Source organism: Biomphalaria glabrata, chromosome 4 (genome assembly GCF_947242115.1).
Source record: "Biomphalaria glabrata chromosome 4, xgBioGlab47.1, whole genome shotgun sequence".
In the NCBI taxonomy this organism is placed as follows: Eukaryota; Metazoa; Mollusca; class Gastropoda; family Planorbidae; genus Biomphalaria; species Biomphalaria glabrata.
Window position 1 is genome coordinate 5,158,548 of NC_074714.1, and position 22,425 is coordinate 5,180,972.

Sequence of the window (22,425 nt, forward strand, 5' to 3'; positions counted from 1 at the left end):
AAATATGTAAATATGTAAAACATTTTACATGTTGACAAGTTATTGTATGCAAGAAAGTAGAAAACAAATTTTAAAGATTTTTTTACAGTTGAATATCATAGTATTACAGATGAATATTTTTTCATCCCATAAGATGATAAACAAAAAAGAATAGGTAACACTGTTAGGATCTTAAAAAAAATACTATTTCGTTTTATTGATAGATAGTCATAAATGTGTTTCTCACCATTCATGTATTATACACCCAGGGATCCAAGGGACGTTATTTGGTGAACTGGTCAGAACAAGTGATTTATTAGACTATATGTTGCTCCCTAGAGTTATTGCCCTTGCAGAGAGAGCATGGAGAGAAGGTAAATGTATTGAATTAATGAGTATATTCTCCTCAACAGTGTCTATATTCTTAGACAGGATTGTTATAGTAAAAAATTAGGAATAAACTTTTGGATTAATTTTGTTTCGTATCAGCAATAAATTATAAAAAAAAAAAATTAAAATTTTATGAATTTTAAGTTTAAACTGTTTTTGTAATAATTCTATTAAGCCTTGTTTCTTCATTTAGGGCCTACTTTATGCATCACTTGCCCAGTACTTAACTTATTTTACATTTACAGTTAAATCTAGTTAAAATGGTTTATCAGAACAGCTGTCTATTTGGACCCAATCCTAATGTAGCATAGCTATTCCTATTATACAATTGAATCCAGTTAATCAGACTGACTTTTTGTTTGGACGGAATTGATAATGTCCTGGTGTAATCCAATAAACAGGATTTGACTGTATACCTACAAAATATCTATGACTGAATTGTGGGAGATGAGTGGACAGAAAAATATAGAAGTGCAGATCTTAGAGAGGAAGTGGAGATGGATTGGTCACACCCTTAGAAAAGATACCAACAACAGAGCTAGACAGGCCTTGGAGTGAAATCCCCAGGGAACAAGACGTAGAGGAAGACCATAAAGAACATGGTAGCGCAGTGTACTAGATGAAGCCGAGAGGACCAGAATGAGCTGGAAAACCATAAAAAAACTAGAAAGAGACCATGGAGAGTGGCGTGTTTTTGTTGAGGCCCTATGTTCCATGAGGAACCCAAAGGAATGATAATGATGATGATGATGAATATGTTCTTAAATCAAAGTAGTTTATCTTTTATGTACATTTATATACCATAAAGATTACCATTTCAAAAGTATAAACCATTTCATTACATAAACAATTCTTGAATTATAAATCCATTAAATTAGCTCCATGGCACAAAATTTCTGACCCAATGAAAAAAGAGGAGGCCTTGGAATCTTACTGGGGAGAGTTCGCTACCACAGTGGGCTATAAAGAACTGGACAGACTGGATCAACTAGGTTTTAAATACAGAGTCCCTACACCAGGTGCCATGTAAGTTTATTGATATTACTTTAATAATTGATATTTGGGTAGTCATACTCATTTAAGATCATAGTGCAGGAATAATCTCGCAGCTAATGCAGGAATAATCATGCAGCCAATGCAGGAATAATCTTGCAGCTAATGCAGGAATAATCTTGCAGTGTTCCTTGCAGAAGCATGTATCTCTGATAGAGGAATGTTGTTGATGGTCATTGATTTGTAGCACTAAACTGCTAGTAAATAACAAATCTTCATTCCCCCGCCCCCTCCTCACTTGTAACTAATTGTCACAAATTTTTATGTCCCCCTTTCCCCCTTAGCCATTTCATAATATCCGAATATTCCCTTTGATTTGTTCTCATTTTCCCAAGTTTTGTATCCATCATTTTTAAGGAGTGCAATATATAACACCATCACCAGAATTGTAGTCGCATATGCAAGCAAAGCCTCACTGAGAAAACCACAGAAAATCTGCTAAACACTTGGTAAAGGAAAATCCTCAGATAGTGCCGTACACAAGGAAACAGGATGGAGGATTCACAGCAAACAAGAAATACACCAGCTATATGAAGGCCCCTCCAGAGTGACAGAAATAAAAAGGAACAGATTATGTAGAGCAGGTCACCTCAAAAGAATGCCACAGAACAGATGAGAAAAGATTGTTTGCCGGCAAAAAACAAAAGGCAGGTGCTCTAAAGGCTGACCATGAGTTTGGTTGCTTGGTGACGTAGAGGCTAATCTACAACAGCTTAAAGTCCGGGCATGAAGATGGAAAGCAAAGGATAGATCAGAATGGAGAGTGTTCTAAAGCAGGCCAGGGCCCTCCGTGGGCTGTAGTGCCACTGGGATGGATGGATAGATGGTAATACAACAGCAAAGCATTCAAAAGTTTATTCTTTTTTTTGTGTGAAAATGCTAGCAGATTGTCTATTGTCCAGTTACTAAAGACCTTTGTTTACTTTCCTATCAATACATTGACATGACCTAATTTAAAGAACTTAATCATCATGACATATAATTAATACTCTAGTTAGTTCATATGTTTGTTAAAGTTGCTATACATGTGTCCTGAACTTTATTAGGGGTAATTGAACCAAAAGTACTAGAGAGATATTTCCTCTAATGTATATTGCAGTAGAGAAACTTAGCACACAAAAATATCTCTATGAAATTAATCTTAAATCGCCGTAATAAAAAAAAAACTGAGCTGGAAAAACAACGAAAATATAGGAACCTTGGCTTGGAGATTAAGCGTTTATGGAAATTATCTAAAACAACAATATACCCCATTGTCATATCAACCAAGGGGATAATAACAACTGACCTCACAGATACCTTCAAGGCCCTAGGAACATTCTCGTTGCCTGTCAGAGGGCGGTACTTCTGCAGACCTCCCACATCACCAGAAAATTCCTCGGTGGAAACTGATAAAGGGACTACGATGAATTTTGTTTCCCTTTAATGAAACTCGACCCTGGCAGAAACCAGAGAGTGAATACTCGTTCTTTTATAATAATAATAATAATCTTTATTGTCTGTAAGGAAATTTGTCTTACAATTTGTGCATTAAATAAAAAAACACATTATAACTATAAAAAAACAAAATATACATTCATACCAGACTCACTCATTATTTACATGTGAAAACTTGTTTTCTTCCTTTTGTTTTTTTTTTAGTATAAAAGACAATATACTTTACACATCGACTGAGTTCCCTGGTCTTGTGGTAGAAATGTCCAGAACAGGCAAAAGCCATTGGATAATTGTTCATTCTGGTCACACGCCAGTTGCTCCAGGTGAAAAGATCAACATCAGAGCAAGGTAGGAAGCCACATTTGTTAAGTATTATTTAGTATTAGTATTTGAGTTGGACTAAAAGAAAAGAAAAACTGTATATGAACTCAATGTAAGAGTTGAGAGAATGAGGGAATTTATTTGCAATGGCTTAGATGAGATGGAGGCCAAACAGGGACATCCTCGTATATCTTGGCACCACACTTTCATGAAGGACCTCAGAGTAGTGCACACCAGGTGAGAAGAGGCTTCAGACATTGACAGATCTTTCTGGAGACAGCTTGCCACCCAATTCGCCAAGGGGCGTGGGGAGGATCTAAGTAAGTAAGATGAGAAAGTGAAATAATAATCTCATAATAAACACAGCCATTGCCAACTGTTTACTGGTGCCACCTCTGCCACACATGGGTTTCTAGTGTAGCTTCTGTGGTAGCAAGACTGTAACAGGTTCCAGGTCTTTAGTCTATACATTACATCTCAGGAATGGGTGCATTAACCAAAACATCAATAAGAAGACCATGTTCCACTTCTCCGGAAACAACTTCTACAACACTGCACCACTTGCTTCCTTAGCTCCACTCTAAAATGCATGTCCCATATGTCTCTCCAGGCCTGTAAACTGGTGTGATAGTCTCATTCCTTTATCCTTAGGGGTCTCATTCCTTTATCCTTAGGGGTTACACTTATTCAGCTCTTTTCATAACATCTAGTTTCTGCTCTGTTCTGAATGATGCTTTGGTGGGTACTATTTGAATATTGGTGTGCTTATTAATTAATATAGGAATTTTATTGCCAGTTCCATAAATTTCATTGTTTAATATTGAATTATTGGATTCAGATTATTTATGTTCATGTAATGAATTAATTTCAACTAAAAAAAATATCCAAATTATTGTTTCATTGCTTGTGTTCCTGGGCTTTATTTAAGTCTACTAATGAATGAGATTTATGTAATACAAATCCTTATTACATCTAAAAAAAATAGTCATTGTCATCTTAGTACGTTTTCCATTCACCTACCTATTTTATTTAAAATGGAAATTATGAATTATGAAATTAACAATTCTTTGGTCAAGTGTGGCTGCCTGATCATGTGGTATGTGGGCTGGACTGTTATTCAGACTTGTCAATGGTCCCTGGTTCATACCCTGCCCACTGTTATCCCCAACCGTCCTACATGGGGTTTGGACTAGGAGGGTAAATTCTCCTTAACTTAGAAGAAACATCCAAAACATGTGAAACATTTCACAAATAGACTTTTACTAACAAACCACTAACAGAGTATTGTCGAAAAGCAAATTTTTATACAATTAGATCAATAGAGATTTTTTTTTTGTTCTGCATTGCTGATTTGCATACGCTTTCTTTTTTTTCTTCTATCAGATCTGCCAATGGCCAGCGTTACAGCAGAACAGTAACACTTTTGAATAGATAGTTGGCATGTATCGTATGACTGACTTAATGAATGAATGACATTGAATTTCTAAGTTGGATATTAGACCTTTTTAGTTGACTTTAAGTCATATTGAATTATTAGATTGTGGGTGTTATTTTTAAAAATATACCACTATATGTTGTATTGGATATGTTTGAATCACCAAATGCATTCATGGGAAAAAAAATAAGGACAAAGCTCTTTTTTGTTTTAGATGTTTGTATGAATGTACCATTAATTTCAATGGCTTAGTTAGCATCATGTTTACTATCATCATTTTATGTTTATGGTTGGGTCAGAATTTTCTTTAATAGAAATTTTAAAAAAGCAGGTACTGGTTTAGACATTATCCCTTGTTAAATATATATGTGTAAAGCATTATTAAATGTATTTGTTGTATTGTAAAGTGTCTGGTAAACTGAGTGAAAGGCATTTCATAGAGTTTGAACAGAAATTGCTCAACATTTCATAGTCATTTTGGAATGTGTGGTGGAAATAGTTACTTTTAAGGTTAGCATTGCTGAATGTTTAATAGATTTTTTGATTTGAGGCACATCGGCACAATTTAGTCATGTCGTGAATGTTTAATAGATAAAATGGCACTAATCTAATGATATCCTGTGTTTCTGAGTACCACTACACTTCATAGTAACCACTAATTTTCAGTGTGTAAAATCAGGTCTTTGAACTGCTCAGGGCCGGTCTTAGGCCACTACAACCTATGTGGCTAATTTTAACCAAAACAAGAAGTTCAAATTCTTAATTTTCTTTAATAGTCAGTGGCATACAAGTATAGATCTAAATCTATCTCGACCTCTTAGAAAAAAAAAAAGCGACATTTTGCTAGTCGATAGTAAATCTAAAAGGCAGTTCTGAATGATTATCGCCTTTTTGTTGGAAAACTACTATCTACTGTAGATGGCTCGTAAAGTTAATTTGACAGTGATTTTGTACTTAGTAAAGTATGAATAGACAAATTTTTTTTTCTAATACAAAATCTTAATTTTCAATTATTGTTCTTATCACAACCCAGAATGGGCCCCGCGCAATCCATTTCGCATAGGGCCCCGCAATCTGTAGGACCGGCCCTGGAACTGCTAATGTAGCTGCTTCATAATTAAAATGTTATTGATGTTGACAGATTGTTGTATATTTAACACCAATACTCTGTGATGTTATTAATCTTGATTTACTTTGTACAGGATTAACAATTATGTTTATACACCCTATTGTTGGTCAAAATCTCTGAAATTATTAGCTATTTTATTGGAAATTAAACAACATTATTATAATGTTTAAATATCTAAAAGTGATGAAGCCAAATTTTAAGAACACTTATTTCTTTTTACCTAATTTCTAAATGTGTTGATTCTAAATTGTATAAATATAAATTTAATTTTACTAATTAATGGGGGTGCAGTGGTTGAGTGGTTAAGCGCTTGATTCAGAACCTGAGGTCCTGGGTTTGATCTCGGTTAAGACTGGTGATTATGAATTTTGAGATTTTTAGGGTGCCCGAGTCCACCCAACTCTAATGAGTTGGGGAAAGTAAAGGCGGTTAGTCGTTGTGCTCGCCACATGACACCCTGCTTGTTAACCCTTGACTAAAGAAACAGATGACCTTAACATCATCTGTCCTATAAACCACAAAAGGGAACTTTAATTTTTCTCACTAATAAATCACATATTAACTGAATTTATTTTTCTTAAATATTACAAAAGAGGTTTACGGGTAGCTCCAAATTTATGATGCACACAACAATAAACTTTGATTCAATGACTTCATTTGTATCTTCTATTAAAAAATCTAGTAGTGCAATTTCACATTCTCCTAGCATTAGGCCCCTACTTGTGTTTATGAATGTAGGTGTGGAGTTTCTGAAAAAGTTTGCGAAGAAAACCAAAATAATCTGTGACATGAGTGCGGAAATGCTTAATTTATTGTTATGAAAGTTTAAACATTTATTTATTATTAAATGTGTGTTCATTGATTATAATTTTTAAATAAATAAAAATGTTTAGAGCCAAACCACTCTTATTGAAATGAATGTGTTTTGATTACATTGAAATTAAACTATTTTGATTTAATAATTTTTTTTTATGACTTATGTATAGTTGTGGGTTAGTCTTATAAGAGGATGAACCATATTTTTTTGAAGAGATCATTTATACCAGAGTTTAGTCAAAAACATAAACATACGTTTATAATAATTGTAGAACCTGTATAACATTGAATAGATATTCTAACTAGCCACAGAATCATGCCTATTTATTTATTGTAATAAAGTTTTAGTCTGATTGATTGGACCACATCCTGACATGAATTTTATGGTCCTAATAACAAGCTTGTTCAACTAATCTGATTGGACTGTGTAATAGGATTTCTGTATTTTAGGATTAGGTCCAAATAAGCAACTAGTTCAATTAACTGGTGGTAACTGTAATTGTTATTTGTCCTCAAATGGTTAGTAGTTACAGCTTCTTGCAACTGTGTTTTTAATAAAGGTACATCATTGTGCTTATTAAAATCACTAGGCACCTTATGCACTGTATTGTGATAATCCTAAATCCTTTTACAGATGAATTCATGGGTCTCTAGGGTCGCTTTGTTATTGGTTAGATAACATTGCATTTATTGGATGTCTTCTTGTTTGACAAGTTTGTCAGGGTTTTCTCTGTTTTTGCTTCATTTTGTTTTACCACAGACAGTTTTTAATCTATCCAGCAATGAAATATTTTCATTCGCTAATGTTTTCACAATCTATTGTCAAGCTCTAAGCGCTCTCAATGGCCTCCTTTAATTGTGAAGCGACTATGGATTGTCTCATAGAAACGAAATGATAGCCTGGGCATTAGCTGTGGTCAGAATGATGTAGCAGCAGTCTCCCCCCCCCCCCAACAAACATACACAGCTGATGTGTCCAAGGGAACAGTGATATAGTTTAAGATGACTGGTATCACAGGTTCGGCTAAGGTGTAGTACTGCAAGCTACTTTAGGGTCACCACCTCTTCATTTTTTGTTCAGGGTAAAATCCAAAGGCAGCAAAAGTTTGAGCTATCTTCTCCTAAGCTCTAATCTAGATCTTTGTTAAGAAAACAAGTTTTGCTTCACTTGTATTGAGCCATGGAAATAGTAGATGTATGGAAATAGTAGATGTGGTCCATTTCAGTTTTGTGAATGTAAATGTGTAGGATAAATTTCCTCAAGCATAATAGATGTATTACAAAAATTTTTTCTTATTATTTTTTAACAATATTTGGCTCTCATGTGTAAGCTTGTATAACAACATTACAGATTATTTTTTGCTATGCTGTTTATGAGATGTGTGTGTGTATGCTTGTGTGCACTGTGGTGATGTGCTATGATGACATTCCTAACATTTACCTTATTGAATATGCTTGTTACTCAATCTCTCACTGTATTGCACAGAGAGATTTTAATGGTCCAAAAATGTTGATTTTAAAAAGATCTGTTGAGGGTTAAATAAAATGTTGCTTTGAGCAAATATTTCTTTTTTTTTTTTTCATTTTTTCTTGTGTTTTTCACTGAAGCTTGAGGTTAGATTAAACCATTGTGTCTAAATATAAATGCAGATCTAATAACTGAATTATAAAAGACATTTTAAAACAATCCAAAATAGGCCTAATAGTATTTAAAAATACATTTAGCCCAAACAAATGAATACAGAAATCAATCTTGGTAGCAAAAGGATTCAATGAACACATTTTTTATGAAATGCTTAATTTTTGTTATTCATTTACATTCCATTTGAGAAAAAAAGCATAAATTTAAACAAATTACTTGTCTAAATTAAAACTTTTATTTCCAATACTATAAAAAAACGTATATGTTTCAAAAGTGCAAGTCAACACCGGGTTATCTCATTTTCTCTATTCTCCGTACACTAGCATTGCTATTTAGAATATCTTTTTATCAATACATTGATCAATTCATCTTAGTTACTAAACAATTTTAAATAGTAAGGTATACAAAATAATTTGCTAATTCTCTAAAAACATCCCCGAAAATATTTTTTAGAAACATCTAATTAATGATACACATCTTTTTTAATGGATTGATGAAAAAACTTACATTGATTTAATTATTTTTTAATTATTGAAAGTTTGTTTTCATTCCATAAATATTTACTAAACAGTCAAAGCATGCTGCAACATTAGCAAACTGGCCGGCAGACATTCTTTGTGACAGGATGGACAACAGTCTATTTACGCATGACTGATATGGCTCTCCTCCTCCTCAACTACAGGCAATTTGTCAAGACTAGTTGTACTGGACAGTGGGTCATCCAGAGCAGAATAGGTTGTAGCTATATAGGTGGCTACCACAGGCTGGGTAGGCTGTCCATCATCATCAGGGTCAGGTGGGCTATCTTTAACAATGTTTGCTTCTGAACGTGTTGGTGATTTATCTGGAAGTATGTATTGTTGCGATTAAAGTACAAAATCAAAGAAGAAGAAATGGTTTGTTCTATATTTCTTTGATCAAGATTTACATTTAACTAAGTCAAAGATTACTTTTATATCATTTTATATTTTGTCTTATAAATTACAAAAGTTTCTTTAAAAAAGAAGATAGATACATGTATCTATGTGCAATAAAAACAAACTCTGCTAAGTCATCTGATTTCTTGGTCGATTTAAGGAAGCATGTTCTATGCTCTAACAGGATTAGGGAAGAAGGAACACTAGTAAAAATTTGTCCATGATTCTGTTCTTGTTTATATTTTCCTGAGTTGAGAGGTCCCAAACAGAGGATATATATTTTAATATTGCTTTGACCAGGATATAACTATAGTTTTAAGTTCTTGTTTATGTTCTTATTTAGTTTGCATAAGTAAAATTATTCGAAGACTTAAAAAGTAAAGTGCCAATTATGCATAAAACACTGAACCATAATCTTTAAATACAAAAACAAAACCTAAAGAAATACTTAGAAAGATACAAAGATAGAGACACATTCTTTCATATGCTAGGACAAATTTGTACAAATACTCCTTTTTCCCTAGAACTATTAGAGCATAGAATGGGTTGTCTGAGTCTGCCAGGAAAAACCAATGACTAGGCAGAGTTTAAGCTATTAATTAAAATGCATGACTAGATTGACCTAGGGATACACATAGGATGTAATTATATTCTTTTGTAATGTCACGTCAATATTTTATAAGGTAGGATAAAACAATAATTTTCAGAACTTTTAATGTTTTGTTGATTTTTAAAATAATTTCACCAATATGGGAATTCCATGATAACTTTTCATTTATTAGAATGCAAATCATAAAGAAAACTCTGCAAGTCTAAAAGTTAGATTTTGAATATATATATATATTTCTTGGAATGGCATCATTCTTACTTTTAGATTTGTTACATATCTGTGTCAACATTATTAACTAGACTCTAGATTGCAGTTGTTTAATACATGTGTCACAAAGATTAATGTGGGCACATTCATTTAGAAATATTTCCAGCAGTTAGTTTGGCTGAAGGACATTAAAAGTAAAAAATATATCTACACTTCTTACAATTAGTGCATGATTTACATGTAGGCAACACAAGCAATAGCATATTGGGTTCCCACTTTCTAATGGACCTTTGAGTAATTAAAAATTTTAAACTAAAAATGTAGATATATCAATTGTTTGAAGACCCACCAATAGATACAGAAATAAAATAGAACAAGAATGTCAGATAACAGAGGATCGAAAATCATATACAGGCAAAAAACGAAAGGCAGGCGACCCATTGGAAGACCCTGAATGCCATGGATTGATGATGTGATTTTGGAGGCAGATCTGCAACAGCTTGGGGTTAGGGTGTGGAGATGAAAGGCCCAGGAAAGATCTGAATGAAGGGATGTGTTGAAGCAGGCCAGAGCCTTTCATGGGCTGTATTATTTCACTATATATAATCTATATAGGCCCCACTCCTTAATTGTATATTAGTTGAACACTCTAGGTATACGAAAATCTTATTAGGTTGCTTCTGACATAAGATGTGACATTATAAAGGATCCCATTTCTCACATAGCTTAGTGCCTTAGCAAATCTTAATCTTGTCCAGCTTTCATAAAGCACTAGGACTAGAATATGTTTAGAGCTGTTAATATAGTGATACAAAATTTATCAGAACATGGCAAACCTTTCTGGACAGGCTTTTGTGAGTTGACACTACGGTCAGTTAGGTTTGTATGTTGGTCAGTGATTTTGTTATAATCATTCACTTGACTGTATATTGGTGTATGGTTTTTCTCTTCTCCCAGACTTGTGAGTATCGGAGCTGAAATGGACAAATATTTAAATAAGTTATAAGTAGATCTATCCGGCTTAAGGACATTAATTTTAATTTTACTAATAAATATATTTTTTTTTGCAAATAGAACACATGCCTAAACTGTGAGCTTAATATGGTCATGGAAACAAAACAAAACAAAAGTGAAAAAATAAAGGTGTCTTACCACTTTTAGAGAAAGTTTCTTCTTTTTTCTTGTCTTTAGTTACTATAAACAAAGTTTTTAATGGTATAATTTAATATATTGTATTGCAGGCCTATATTTTTGATTTTTTATTTCAATACACAATTACAAAGTTTATAAATTTGTTTAGACTGAATAACTAAATAAAAAATAATAATGTTAAATGGCATATATTTAGGCATAGGTGGCCATGGTGGCAAGTGGGGCAACTGCCTCAGGACCAGCAATAAAAAGCTTCTTTTGTCACCATCAAACCCTTGAACAAATATGCATAGACCTGATACGCTACTTGCACAGGTACCCAGCCACTGCCAAGCTTGCCTCTGATTTAACACATTCTCAAGTCTCTGATGTTTAGCTTTGATAATTTAAATATTTATATTGTCCATTTGAGAAGCCATAGTTCTGCGTGTTTTGTGTATGTGTATTACACTATTTGGTACAGTACTTATCTCACAGTATTGATAAAAAAAAATAAAAAATGACACTATACTTACATAAGATTTCTCTTTCTTTATCTCTGCAGAGAACAAAAGATATAAAATAGGCCTATCATATGATAATAAAAAAAAACAGTCTAATACAACTTATTAAAAAAATGCTTTGGTAAATTTCTGTGCAAAAAACAAACAAAAGCCACATGGAAGGAAAATAGAATTATTTCCCCTTTAAGTAAAAAAAAAAAATTTAAAAAAGTCTTTTATGTGTTCATGCTATTGTACAGAAGGAGGTATTGAAAAAGGTAATATTACTATTTCAAGCTGATCTAGATTAAACCTTTGTCTCCTTATCATGTTTCAAGCCTAGAGCCTAGCTAAAGCCTATCAGATAATAAGAAATCTGGAAGAGTAACATCTGCTTTCAAGCAAAATTAAAACTATATCCTTTGTAAGTGGTCTCTGTACCACCATATAATTGTGAACGTTGGAAACTGAACACTGAGGCAGAAGGAAAAAAGCAAGCCTTTAAGAGTAAACGTCTGGCTATCAGACATCAGGGGAATAAAATAAATGAGTTTGTACTTTTACAAGTCAACTGGCTGGTTAAATGCAGTGAGACAAAGGCTGAGCTGAATCTGTCATATTGTAACAGTTGTCCAAAGAAAAGCTGGCTGGAAAAACTTAAAGAATGAACCAGCCTCTCTCTTTAAATTATGCTAAGTATAGCTTCTGACCAGGAAAAGAGAGATTTAACTATGCAAACCATCACAGCAGCCCAACAACAAAAGTCAACACAAGTCAACAGAAAGTTGATGATGAAGATTCTCCAGTTATACTTTATATATTAAAAAAAAAGCAAATAATGATGACAACATTAATATAAAGAAATTGAAAATGCTTACTTCTCAAAGTAAATAAAAACCTGGAGTGTTTATTAGCTTACTGACTTAATTTAATTTTGTGAGACATATTTAAAAAGGTTTTTCAAAAGCTAAAAGTTTCATAGCCGGAAATTTGTTATACGGAAACATGGGAAGCAGATTACTTTAATGATGATCCATTATGGAAATCAAATCACTCTTTGGAGTTAAAAAATTATTTTAAAAACTTATGGCCATAATGTGAAAAGCCATAGTTTTGTTGTAATTAATAACTACAACACAATCTTATCAAATGTTCAAGGCAAATCACTCTTATATCATCCTTTTCCATTATCAAATTCATTTATGCATTCACTTATTCACCTATTCTGTATTATTAAACCAAATGACATGAACATAAATAGGTACAACTTGCAGTCTACAGCGCAGAAACACTAGCAAGATTATGGTTATAACACTTAATTCTTCTTACTGAAAAATAAATGATGGAGAAACTTCCAAGGATAGTTTGTCTACTTGTCTAGATACAAATGACCTATTTTTTTTTTTAATAAGATGTACTCATAACTCACTTCTTTCTTCGGTAGATGAAGCAGTAGACCAGGATGGCTATAATTGCTGCTATGATGATGATGCCTGCAAGCACGGCAAAAACAATGAGGACAATCATGGCAGTGTCCATGCTACTGTCTGTCGTCACATCAGTGTAGGGTGCCACCTTACTTACTGGGACACTTGTCAGACCACTGACAGGGGTTCCATCTTTATTACTTTGAAGTTTCTGTGGGTATTTTGTAATTATCAGCATCTTAAATTTAAATTTTTATGTAGTCTGATGTATTTTGATTCATTTTACATTCTCATCATACTGCGTTCTTAACTTGAATAATATTGATTTATACATTAAAAAAAATTTTTTTTTACATGCTTCAGAAGATCCTTCAGATTTGAAGGTTATTATTCCGAGTCAAAATTGTCCAAAGGGAAGTGGGGAGACTGCACCAGGAAGGGTTCAAACCCGAGACACTCAAATGACACCCTATAGCACACCACACAACCAGGTGCCATCCTGTTCTAAGGAGGAATTAGCTTAGTTATTGAAATAGGGACAACATTAGATGCTCAATGTGACTAAAATTTTGTTATTAATTGGTTGATTAGTTTTTTAAACTGAACACAAAGCATGCAATGACTCTTTCTTGGAGAATCAAGCTCAAACATACGGAACAAGAAATGTGCCTCTATCCTTGTGTCTTTCTGAGTATTTCATTAGGTTTTGTTTTTCTATTTGTAAATTATGGTTTAGTGTTTCATGTATGTATTCTGTCATGAAGTGTCTCTAAGTTTAATGATTTTACTAATGGTGTTACTCTAATCTAATTGGAATATTCGTTTGTTATAAATCTTATGGCTCTATTTTGTATTTGTTCTAGCTTCTTAATGTTTCCTTGAGTAGAGGGATCTCAAACATAGGATGCATATTCTAATATTGGCCTTACTAATATTCCCTAAAATATACTACCCATAACTCTACCTAAACACATTAATCAAGTACGCATAATTCTGAAAGTCAGTACTCACCGCAAGAATTTCAGACTGGGTTAGGAAAGTTTTACTCTGGTCCACATTATTTATTGAGTCAGTTGCGCTGTCAGCAAGAACAACAATCAGTGCAGAAGACCTGAAACAAAGATATTTAAAAATCTAACAAACTTTGAAATTCTTTTTTCTAATTTATTAATACCCTTTTTCAGTATGTTGTTAAGTGATCTACAAACTGAATACAAAATGTTCACCACTAAAACTGAAATGTCTTGAGGATAGTTAGGGACCTGTTTATAAGAGCAGAAATTTACACATTGTAAAGAAATTTTAACACACTTGGTAAATTCATTTAAGAAATTTCTCTTTCTTCACAAGTAAGTAGCAATAAAAATTTAATAATTTCGATGGATTTTTAATTCAGCCAAAAAATAATAATTTTTTTTCAGTTCAGACAAAATTATGTTTACCCATAAAATAAGTTTTTACATTTTTTTTAAAGATCAAATTATTCCAGTTTTAATTTACCAGAAGTAAATTACACTTGCAATGGGCAATGGCACTTATCTTGATTTTACTGTGTTTTTTAAATTGATTAATAGTATCTTGCTAGTAGTAGGAGGTCATGGATTGTTAATGTCTGTAAAGTCTGCCAAGTAGAATGATCTATTTGAAACTTGGTTGGTGAGATTAGTGTTTTTAAAATTGGTTGTATGAAGATGACTGTAAAGATTTTTAAAGTCATAAATCATAAAATACATAAGCAAAACTATTACTCGGTTGCCAATAATCGTCTTCTGTTAGTAACTGTAGTTGTTGACTGAATGTCCCATAATTTTACTTTCATTGGTGAGGGAAACTTGGCTTGCAAGTCTGCTAAAAGGGCATCTCTGTTTCAGAAAGAGGAAGGTACAATATTTTTAATTTCAAAGTGTAAACAAATATGCACAGTAATTCTTTTAAAAACTGATCTTAGTAATTATAATTTATTTTTATAAAATCCCAAACTTTTTCTCTGATAAAAGCAAAACAGAAAGTTCATTAGAAAAAGAAACAAGATTAAGCTCAAAGAATAAAAAATTGTAGGTTTTGTTATGTCATTAGTGTGACAGTGCAAATCTTTTAGGTCATTAGTGTGACAGTGTAAATCTTTTAGGTCATTGGTGTGACAGTGCAAATCTTTTAGGTCATTAGTGTGACAGTGCAAATCTTTTAGGTCATTAGTGTGACAGTGTAAATCTTTTAGGTCATTAGTGTGACAGTGTAAATATGTTTACTAGTTAGTGTGCAGTGTAATTATGTTTGGTCATTGGTGTGACAGTGTAAATCTGTTTATATTGTGTGACAGTATAATTCTGGTTATGGCAGTGTAATTATGTTTATATTATTAGTGTGACAGTGTAATTCTGGTTATGTCATTAGTATGACAGTGCAATACTGTTTATGTAAATTTTGCTTTCTAACTTGCCAACATAATAATAAATATAAAAATTATAATAAAATAAAATTAATAGTCTTACTTTTTAGCCTCTAGTGATGCTTCATCTAAACTAACAACTACAGCCACCAGGTGTTTGTCCTTATTAAATGTGTCCAGGCGAACAAGACCCATAAGAGTGGTGGTATTGTAGGGGTCAGTGGTGGTCAGCACTACCCACTGGAAGTAGCGGCCATTCTCATAGATATGGTCCTTCAAGTTAACAATGACCACACCAGCTCTAGAAAGTGATGAAAGTATAAAACAAAGAGTTGAAAAAAAAATAAGCATATACTTGGGGATGATATTGTAATCAGACATCAAGAGATAAATTAAATGAAAACAGATACTATTCTCTTACTCATTCAAACACAAAGACATCTCCGAACCACATTAAATTACAAGATCTAGTTAATATTTGTATTAAAATGGTTTTTATTGCAATAATGAGAGTTTGTCTGGAAACACATTAAGTTAAGCTGCGACATTTATAAAAAAAAACCTTCCATGTCACACTTGAGTATGACACCAAGAATAACATGTTTCTTCAGCTGTCTTTTTCTTCTATGTATTTAAATAGATTTCCAAATTAATAAGTCACATCAAAAATAGATATAATAATTCTAATAATAGTGTTTTGATCACATCCAAGACATAAAATTACCTTAAACAAATTTAATATTTTTTAAAGCATTGAGCCATTACCTAGATACATTGAAGACATTGTTGCCCACTGAAGTTGTATCATTCTTCCTATTCACATTGGAATCCAAACCAAAATCTTCAGGGATCAAACTGCATACAACATCCCCACTGGCAGCATCGTGAGGGAACTCGTGGGAGATGAAGTAGGTTGTATTAAAACCTGTGGAAACATTTCTGACCACATCAATAATCATAATCATTGATTCTTGGTTACTATAAAACACATATATCTAGATATAAAATTGTCAGATAGTTTATAAACAGGGCATAATATAAATCTAGATTTAAGTTGAAGCAGTCTAAGTTTTCTTCTATACTGTAAAACCAAACGGTGGTCAAAGATTACCAATCAACCGTATACCCTCTGCCTCGACCCACTTCTCAACGAGACTACCTTTAATGGCTTTATTTCATGCAATTCTTAGTTCCAACTGGCACTGTGCAGTTAAGTCAGTAGGAATTTAAAAAATCAGAAATCTTCAATGGTGGAGGAAGCTTTAGTTAAATGTCAATTACAATTATTAACATATTGGCCTAGATCTAGATCCTCACTCCAGTGGTCAAAAGGGTCTACAGTTCCAACAAGCTGATTAAAAACAAATTTCTGATACCGCGACTATTTTTTATTGCACAATGGAAATTGCTTGGGAATACATTTTAAGATGAAATGGACCTAGACTCTAATTGTCTAATAATGCTAAATTGATAGAAAAAAAATCGTATGCAGACACTAGCTTATCTTATAAAATAAGACGTTACTTCAAGAAAACAGAAGATGATTAGGCCTACGTCATTCGCGTAATGCATCTAGTTATGCTTGTTAACAGCTTAAGTTATAGGTCAATATAATAAAATTTGATCCTCTTTAAGAATGTAGGCTACTCACCATGTGCTATAATTGTTTCTTTAAAATTTTCTACAATGACATTGACAGTGGCCGTGGACGAGAGCTTAGGCGTGCCGTTGTCCGTTGCGACAACCCTCATCACCATGGAAGAAACAGTTTCATAGTCGACAGGCTTCTTAACTGTTATCTGCCCAGTAGCACTGTCCACGCTGAAGTACTGGCCTGCTTGAGAGGACTGGGACGAAATGGTGTACGTGATGACGTTGTTATTAGGCCCATCTAGATCTGTAGCGGTCAGCTGACCAACAGTGGTTCCAGCGGGAGTTTTTTCCAGCACATAGATGTACATTGAGCTAGGGCTGAAGACTGGCGAGTTGTCATTTTTATCAACAACTTCAACGTAGATGGTCTTGTAGAAAGAAACGGAGATAATGGTTAAACAAAATAGTAACGGCAGATACATCTAATTGTTTTACAAAAAAAATGCATTAACACAGTGATGCCAAAAATACGGCCCGCGGGCCACATCCGGCCCGCGATGCGGGTCTAAACCGGCCCTTCAGAACTTCTCTCCACAATACAATAAATGGGAATGTAAAATATATGATAAAAAAAAATAACCAAACCGTGTCCTTGCCATTTTTTAGTTGACTTCTTTTGGTAGCACCGTGATTGGTAGCTTGCTGGTCAACATTTGAGTGTTGAATACATGGGAATGCTGAACAAAAACTTGGCTTGGAGTGAACACAATAAATAGAAAATATGGACACATTTTGTTTTGTACAGAATACATAAAATATATCTGTTTTAATGGAGTATTTGCATTGCAGCCTGTCATTCAGAAGTTTGAAACATCCAACTAATTGCTATAGAATTAATGTTGGATACAACTGGTTTCTAATCAAAACGTCGTCTGCTCTATTGCTTTTCCATTTTCGCAATGATGTGGCCCGCGACAAGAGTGTGGGAAATTTATTTGGCCCGCGGGCTGAAGAAGGTTGGGCATCACTGCATTAACATATTACAAGCTAGAAAAACAAAACACAATGTTTTTAAAATGTTTTCCATGTTTCAGTTGTTCCTTCAGATTTGCAGATAATTTACTTCCTAGTCCAAACCTCCTGCAGGACGATGGGGGATGGGAGCGGGATGGGTTTGAACCTGGAACAATCGATAAGTCCGAACGACAGTCCAGCGAGCAAACTGCACAACCAGACAAACAAACAAAAAAAAAACACTTGACTGTCTTGGCACCCATTTATTCAGGGCCGGTCCTACAGGTTGCGGGGCCCTATGCGAAACGGATTTCGCGGGGCCTAATTTGGGTTTTGATAAGGATAATAAGTGAAAATTAAGTTTTTGTATTAGAACATAAATTCGTCTTTGCATTTTATTCATACTTTACTAAGTACAAAATCACTGTTAAATTAACTTTACAAGCCATCTACAGTAGAGTAGTTTTCTAACAAAAAAAACTGGTAAACATCAGATCTGCCTTTTAGATTTACTATCGACTCGCAAAATATCGTTTTTTTTTATATAAGACATCGAGATAGATTTAGATCTATATCTGTATGCTAGTGGCTATTGAAATAAATAAGTATTAGAAGTTCTTGTTTTGGTTAAAATTCGGCTTATTATTTTTATTTTTATTAAATGAAAGCTGACAATGCCTTTTTTTAATCGCGAGTAGGACTGGCGTTTTCCATATTGAATGACACATCGAAATGACAATTTTGTCTGTTTTAAGATTTGCATCAGTTTTCAGAAGATTTTAATAATCTCAGGACATTTTCATGACATTTTCTTATATTTTATAATTTCAGGAGAATTACAGGAACCCTTTAATAAGTTAAAATGGTTTAATTTAATAGTTTACACCTACAATTCGCATCGCGCGGGGCCTACGAAAGTGCGGGGTCCACTGCGGCCGCATAGATGGCAGTGGCCTAAGACCGGCCCTGCATTTTATTCAGTAAATAAAATAGAGTTTCTCCATTTCAGACAAAGAAATCGAAGAAAATGATGCAAAGCTCGCATTTTTCTGTGGCCGATAGTTAATGAGGGTGTCATGTAGCCAACACAACGACCAACCAAGGTTACCTACTCAACATATGTCAGAAACTGGTCAGGTATAGTAACCCGACAAAACAGAGATCGGCTAAATAACGTCAACAAAATAACACTGACAAAATATTGCACATGATAAAATAGTAAACCTACACATGAAAAAAATAGTGCACAAGGCACAGTAGTTCACATGACAAAATAGTGCGCAAATCAAAATAGTATACATGACAAAATAATGAACATGACAAAATGATAACAATATTGTGTTATGTATTTTATTCATTTGGAGGTGCGGGGCTGATCCGGGGTTCGAATCCCGGTGAAGACTGGGATTTTTAATTTCGGGATCTTTACATCGCCTGTGAGTCCAACCAGCTCTAATGGGTACCTGACATTAGATGGGAAAAAGTAAACAGAGTGCGCAGTGGTTTCCAAATCAGGGAGCTCTCCATATAGTTTTCTTTCTATTGGGGTATTTTTTGGGGCCAGTGCCTTGTTCGGGCCTCTTGGTAAAAGATGCAGTTTTGAAGGGCATGGTTAGCATTCTCTGGTGAAACTTCATACAGGCAGATTTTACTGGTTCCAATTTTGGAGCTTCCGGAACATATGTTGTCTCATTCTGTTGAGTCTGGTCCAGAGTCGAAAGATTAGACGTTGATCTAGTCGTGAAAGGTTATAGTAGGCACCATCTTTCTTGTGATTCGTGTGAGAGCTCGTCCATTTCTCATTTATTCTATTCACTATTAGTTTCTTCATTTCTTCTGTATAGACCGCAATGTTTAATTGTGTGTTTGTTCTCCCACACTTGGCAAGCGTGTCAGCCTTCTCTTTTCCTTCTAGTTCAATATGTATACATACAATCCGCGCTAATTTGTGACGCACTATTTTGTCGGGAAATTTCGCGCTATTTTGTCGTTCGCTGTTTTGTCGAGTAACCTTCAGGTATCCTTTACTAACCATCACAGTTTAGTCTATCCTTAAAAAATCCCAGTAGTTACCAAGATTTCAACTATGTCTATATCCAACAAAATTAATTAATTAATAGTAATGAATGAATGAATTAGTTGCTTATTTTTTTATTTATCCATGCTTTGTTACGAACGATGAATAATTGAACAAAGTTTATGCTGGATACGAGAATGGGGGATGGGAGAAATAACATGACTTCACTTGATACAGGCTTTGTAAAATAGTTTGCAAATATAGGTCATTCTATGTACTTCCTGTGTTTTGCAGATTGACCACTAATCAACATCTCTCTCGACCTCAATTGCAGTTGAAAAAAAAACAAACATTAAAAGAGGTTAACAAAATAATGCATAAGAACTCCGATGTTCCCAATATAAAACAACTCAGGACAACTCTTTTAGACCTCAGTAACAGCGAGGAAACTGTTCGCCATTGGATCTCAGCACACATTATCTTATAGATTACAGACGTTACTTCATTAAAGAAGATAATTGAAATAGAAAGCAGTGCCAAAAGCAGACACAGCCCTACTGGCTTAACTCTTTCTCTCCTAAATGACGATACCAACGTTGATTCCACCAGAATGTGGTAAATAATTACGGAGAGAAAGAGTTAAGATGGGAGAATATCGAAAATTTCACTCTCCCCAGAAGAAGTGGAAATGAATAGAGAGTATAACAAAAAAGAGAAATGGACTCCAGCTTTTTAAAGACAAAGTAAGTCTCTTATACTCTGTCCAGACATGATCAACACACAATTTTGTGCCTTAGAACCGAAGACAAAAAAAAAAAATCTAAAAAAACTGGGACTTAAAGGAATTCACCCTTGTCGAGCATCTTCAAAGAATACCGACCATGTCCGTCACAGAATATGCATCCTTCGTTTAGGACCCCTCAACTCAAGAAAACATTAAGAAACTGGAACAGACACAAAAATAGAGCAGCGAGATTCATAACAAACGAATATTCACATTTAAATAGAGTAACACCTTTAGTAAAATCACTAAATTTAGAAAGCCTTCAGGACAGAAGACTCAAAAGTAAAGTAGCAACAATACATAAAATACTGAACCATAATCTTCAAATACAAAAACAAAATTTAATAAAATACTCTGAAAGACACAAAGATAAAGGCACATTCCTCGTCCCATATGCTAGGACAAATTTGTACAAATACTCCTTCTTCCCTAGTGCTATTAGAGCATGGAATGGGTTGCCTGAGCTAGCCAGGAAAACCAATGACTTGGCAGAATTTAAGTCATTGGTTAATAGCATAACTAAATGCATGACGCGTAGGACGTAATCATCTTCTTTTTTGAAGTAACGTCTGTATTATATAAGATAAGATAAGATAAGCTGCATACTTTATAAGAGACAGAACAAAACAATGGCACCTGATTAATAAAAACTAGCTAGCTTTCTGGTTGATCCGTTAAACAATACAAATCTTGATAAGTTATCTTTTTTTTTTCTTCTAAGTTTGTTGTTACACTCTTTAGCACTATAGCTTCAAACTTCTTTTATTTCCCTCTTCCGTTTATTCCAAAACAGAATTTCAATGTGGAAATACTTTCTGACAAAAAGACACTCAAATTAAAAAAAAAAATGGGCAACTAATTAGGGGTAAAAGAAAAGTAAAGTTCCCCTTGCGATCCATAGGTCATCTGTTTCTGTGGCCCACTGTTAACGAGGGTGTCATGTGGCCAGCACATCGACCAACCGCCTTTACTTTCCTCAACTAATGTCAGGTACCCATTAGAGCCGAGGCGGAAGCCACGCGCTTTACCGCTCAGCCAACTGGCTTCCTAAAGAAGATCAACTGTCTCGCACTGAGATATTGTTAAAAGTATAGCTCAATTATTATCTATTTAGTTGACATTGTTTAGTCTATCGTTGAAATCCTCACAGCTGCCTGATCTGAAAACTACTGAGCTAATCATCTCAGAAATAGGACTCCTCGTCTGAGCACTCCAACACAACATTAACCAGCCTATTCCATGTTTAAATGTTCATATTTCGGAAAACTTTATTCATGAAGCCATTTTGAGTTACTAAATAAAATCATCTTCCACTCATCCACTGTATCTTATCTTATATAACAGACGTTACTTTAAAAAAAGAAAATAATTACGTCCCACACATTTCAAGCGTCAATCTCGTCATGCATGTTGATCAATGACTTAAACTCTGTTAAGCTGTTGTTTTTCCTGGCTGATTCGGGCAACCCATTCCATTCTCTAATGGCGCTAAGGAAGAAGGAGCGCTTGTGCGAAAATTAAACTTTTGTCTTTAACTACTACTACTAATATTTTATTGCCAGATTTTTAATAAATGGTGGATGTATTAAGGGTCATAATGACAGCCAATATGAACTGATGAATTTGGTTTA

At 34.0% G+C, this 22,425-nt stretch overlaps 2 protein-coding genes across 7 annotated transcripts in view; one reads left to right on the top strand and one right to left on the bottom strand.

Annotated features, from left to right (window-relative positions):
• LOC106055839 (beta-hexosaminidase-like) overlaps positions 1-4,916 on the top strand; it is a 48,445-nt gene extending 43,529 nt beyond the window's left edge. For all 6 annotated transcript variants that reach the window (XM_056027065.1, XM_056027067.1, XM_056027063.1 and 3 more), the window contains 4 exons: positions 249-353; positions 1,248-1,395; positions 3,064-3,207; positions 4,564-4,916. In XM_056027065.1, the coding sequence (XP_055883040.1) occupies positions 249-353; positions 1,248-1,395; positions 3,064-3,207; positions 4,564-4,615 (449 nt within the window). In that variant the 3' untranslated portion in view covers positions 4,616-4,916. The remainder of the gene's footprint in view (positions 1-248; positions 354-1,247; positions 1,396-3,063; positions 3,208-4,563) is intronic.
• A 3,502-nt stretch (positions 4,917-8,418) lies between these two features.
• The window catches only part of LOC106055832 (protocadherin Fat 4-like), a 33,678-nt gene continuing 19,671 nt past the window's right edge, over positions 8,419-22,425 (bottom strand). Inside the window, exons 13-22 of the mRNA XM_056027054.1 lie at positions 17,038-17,407; positions 16,152-16,311; positions 15,490-15,687; positions 14,746-14,859; positions 14,009-14,108; positions 13,000-13,208; positions 11,604-11,626; positions 11,089-11,130; positions 10,773-10,910; positions 8,419-9,046 (exon numbers count right to left, since the gene is read on the bottom strand). Of these exons, the coding sequence (XP_055883029.1) occupies positions 8,844-9,046; positions 10,773-10,910; positions 11,089-11,130; positions 11,604-11,626; positions 13,000-13,208; positions 14,009-14,108; positions 14,746-14,859; positions 15,490-15,687; positions 16,152-16,311; positions 17,038-17,407 (1,557 nt within the window). The 3' untranslated portion in view covers positions 8,419-8,843. The remainder of the gene's footprint in view (positions 9,047-10,772; positions 10,911-11,088; positions 11,131-11,603; positions 11,627-12,999; positions 13,209-14,008; positions 14,109-14,745; positions 14,860-15,489; positions 15,688-16,151; positions 16,312-17,037; positions 17,408-22,425) is intronic.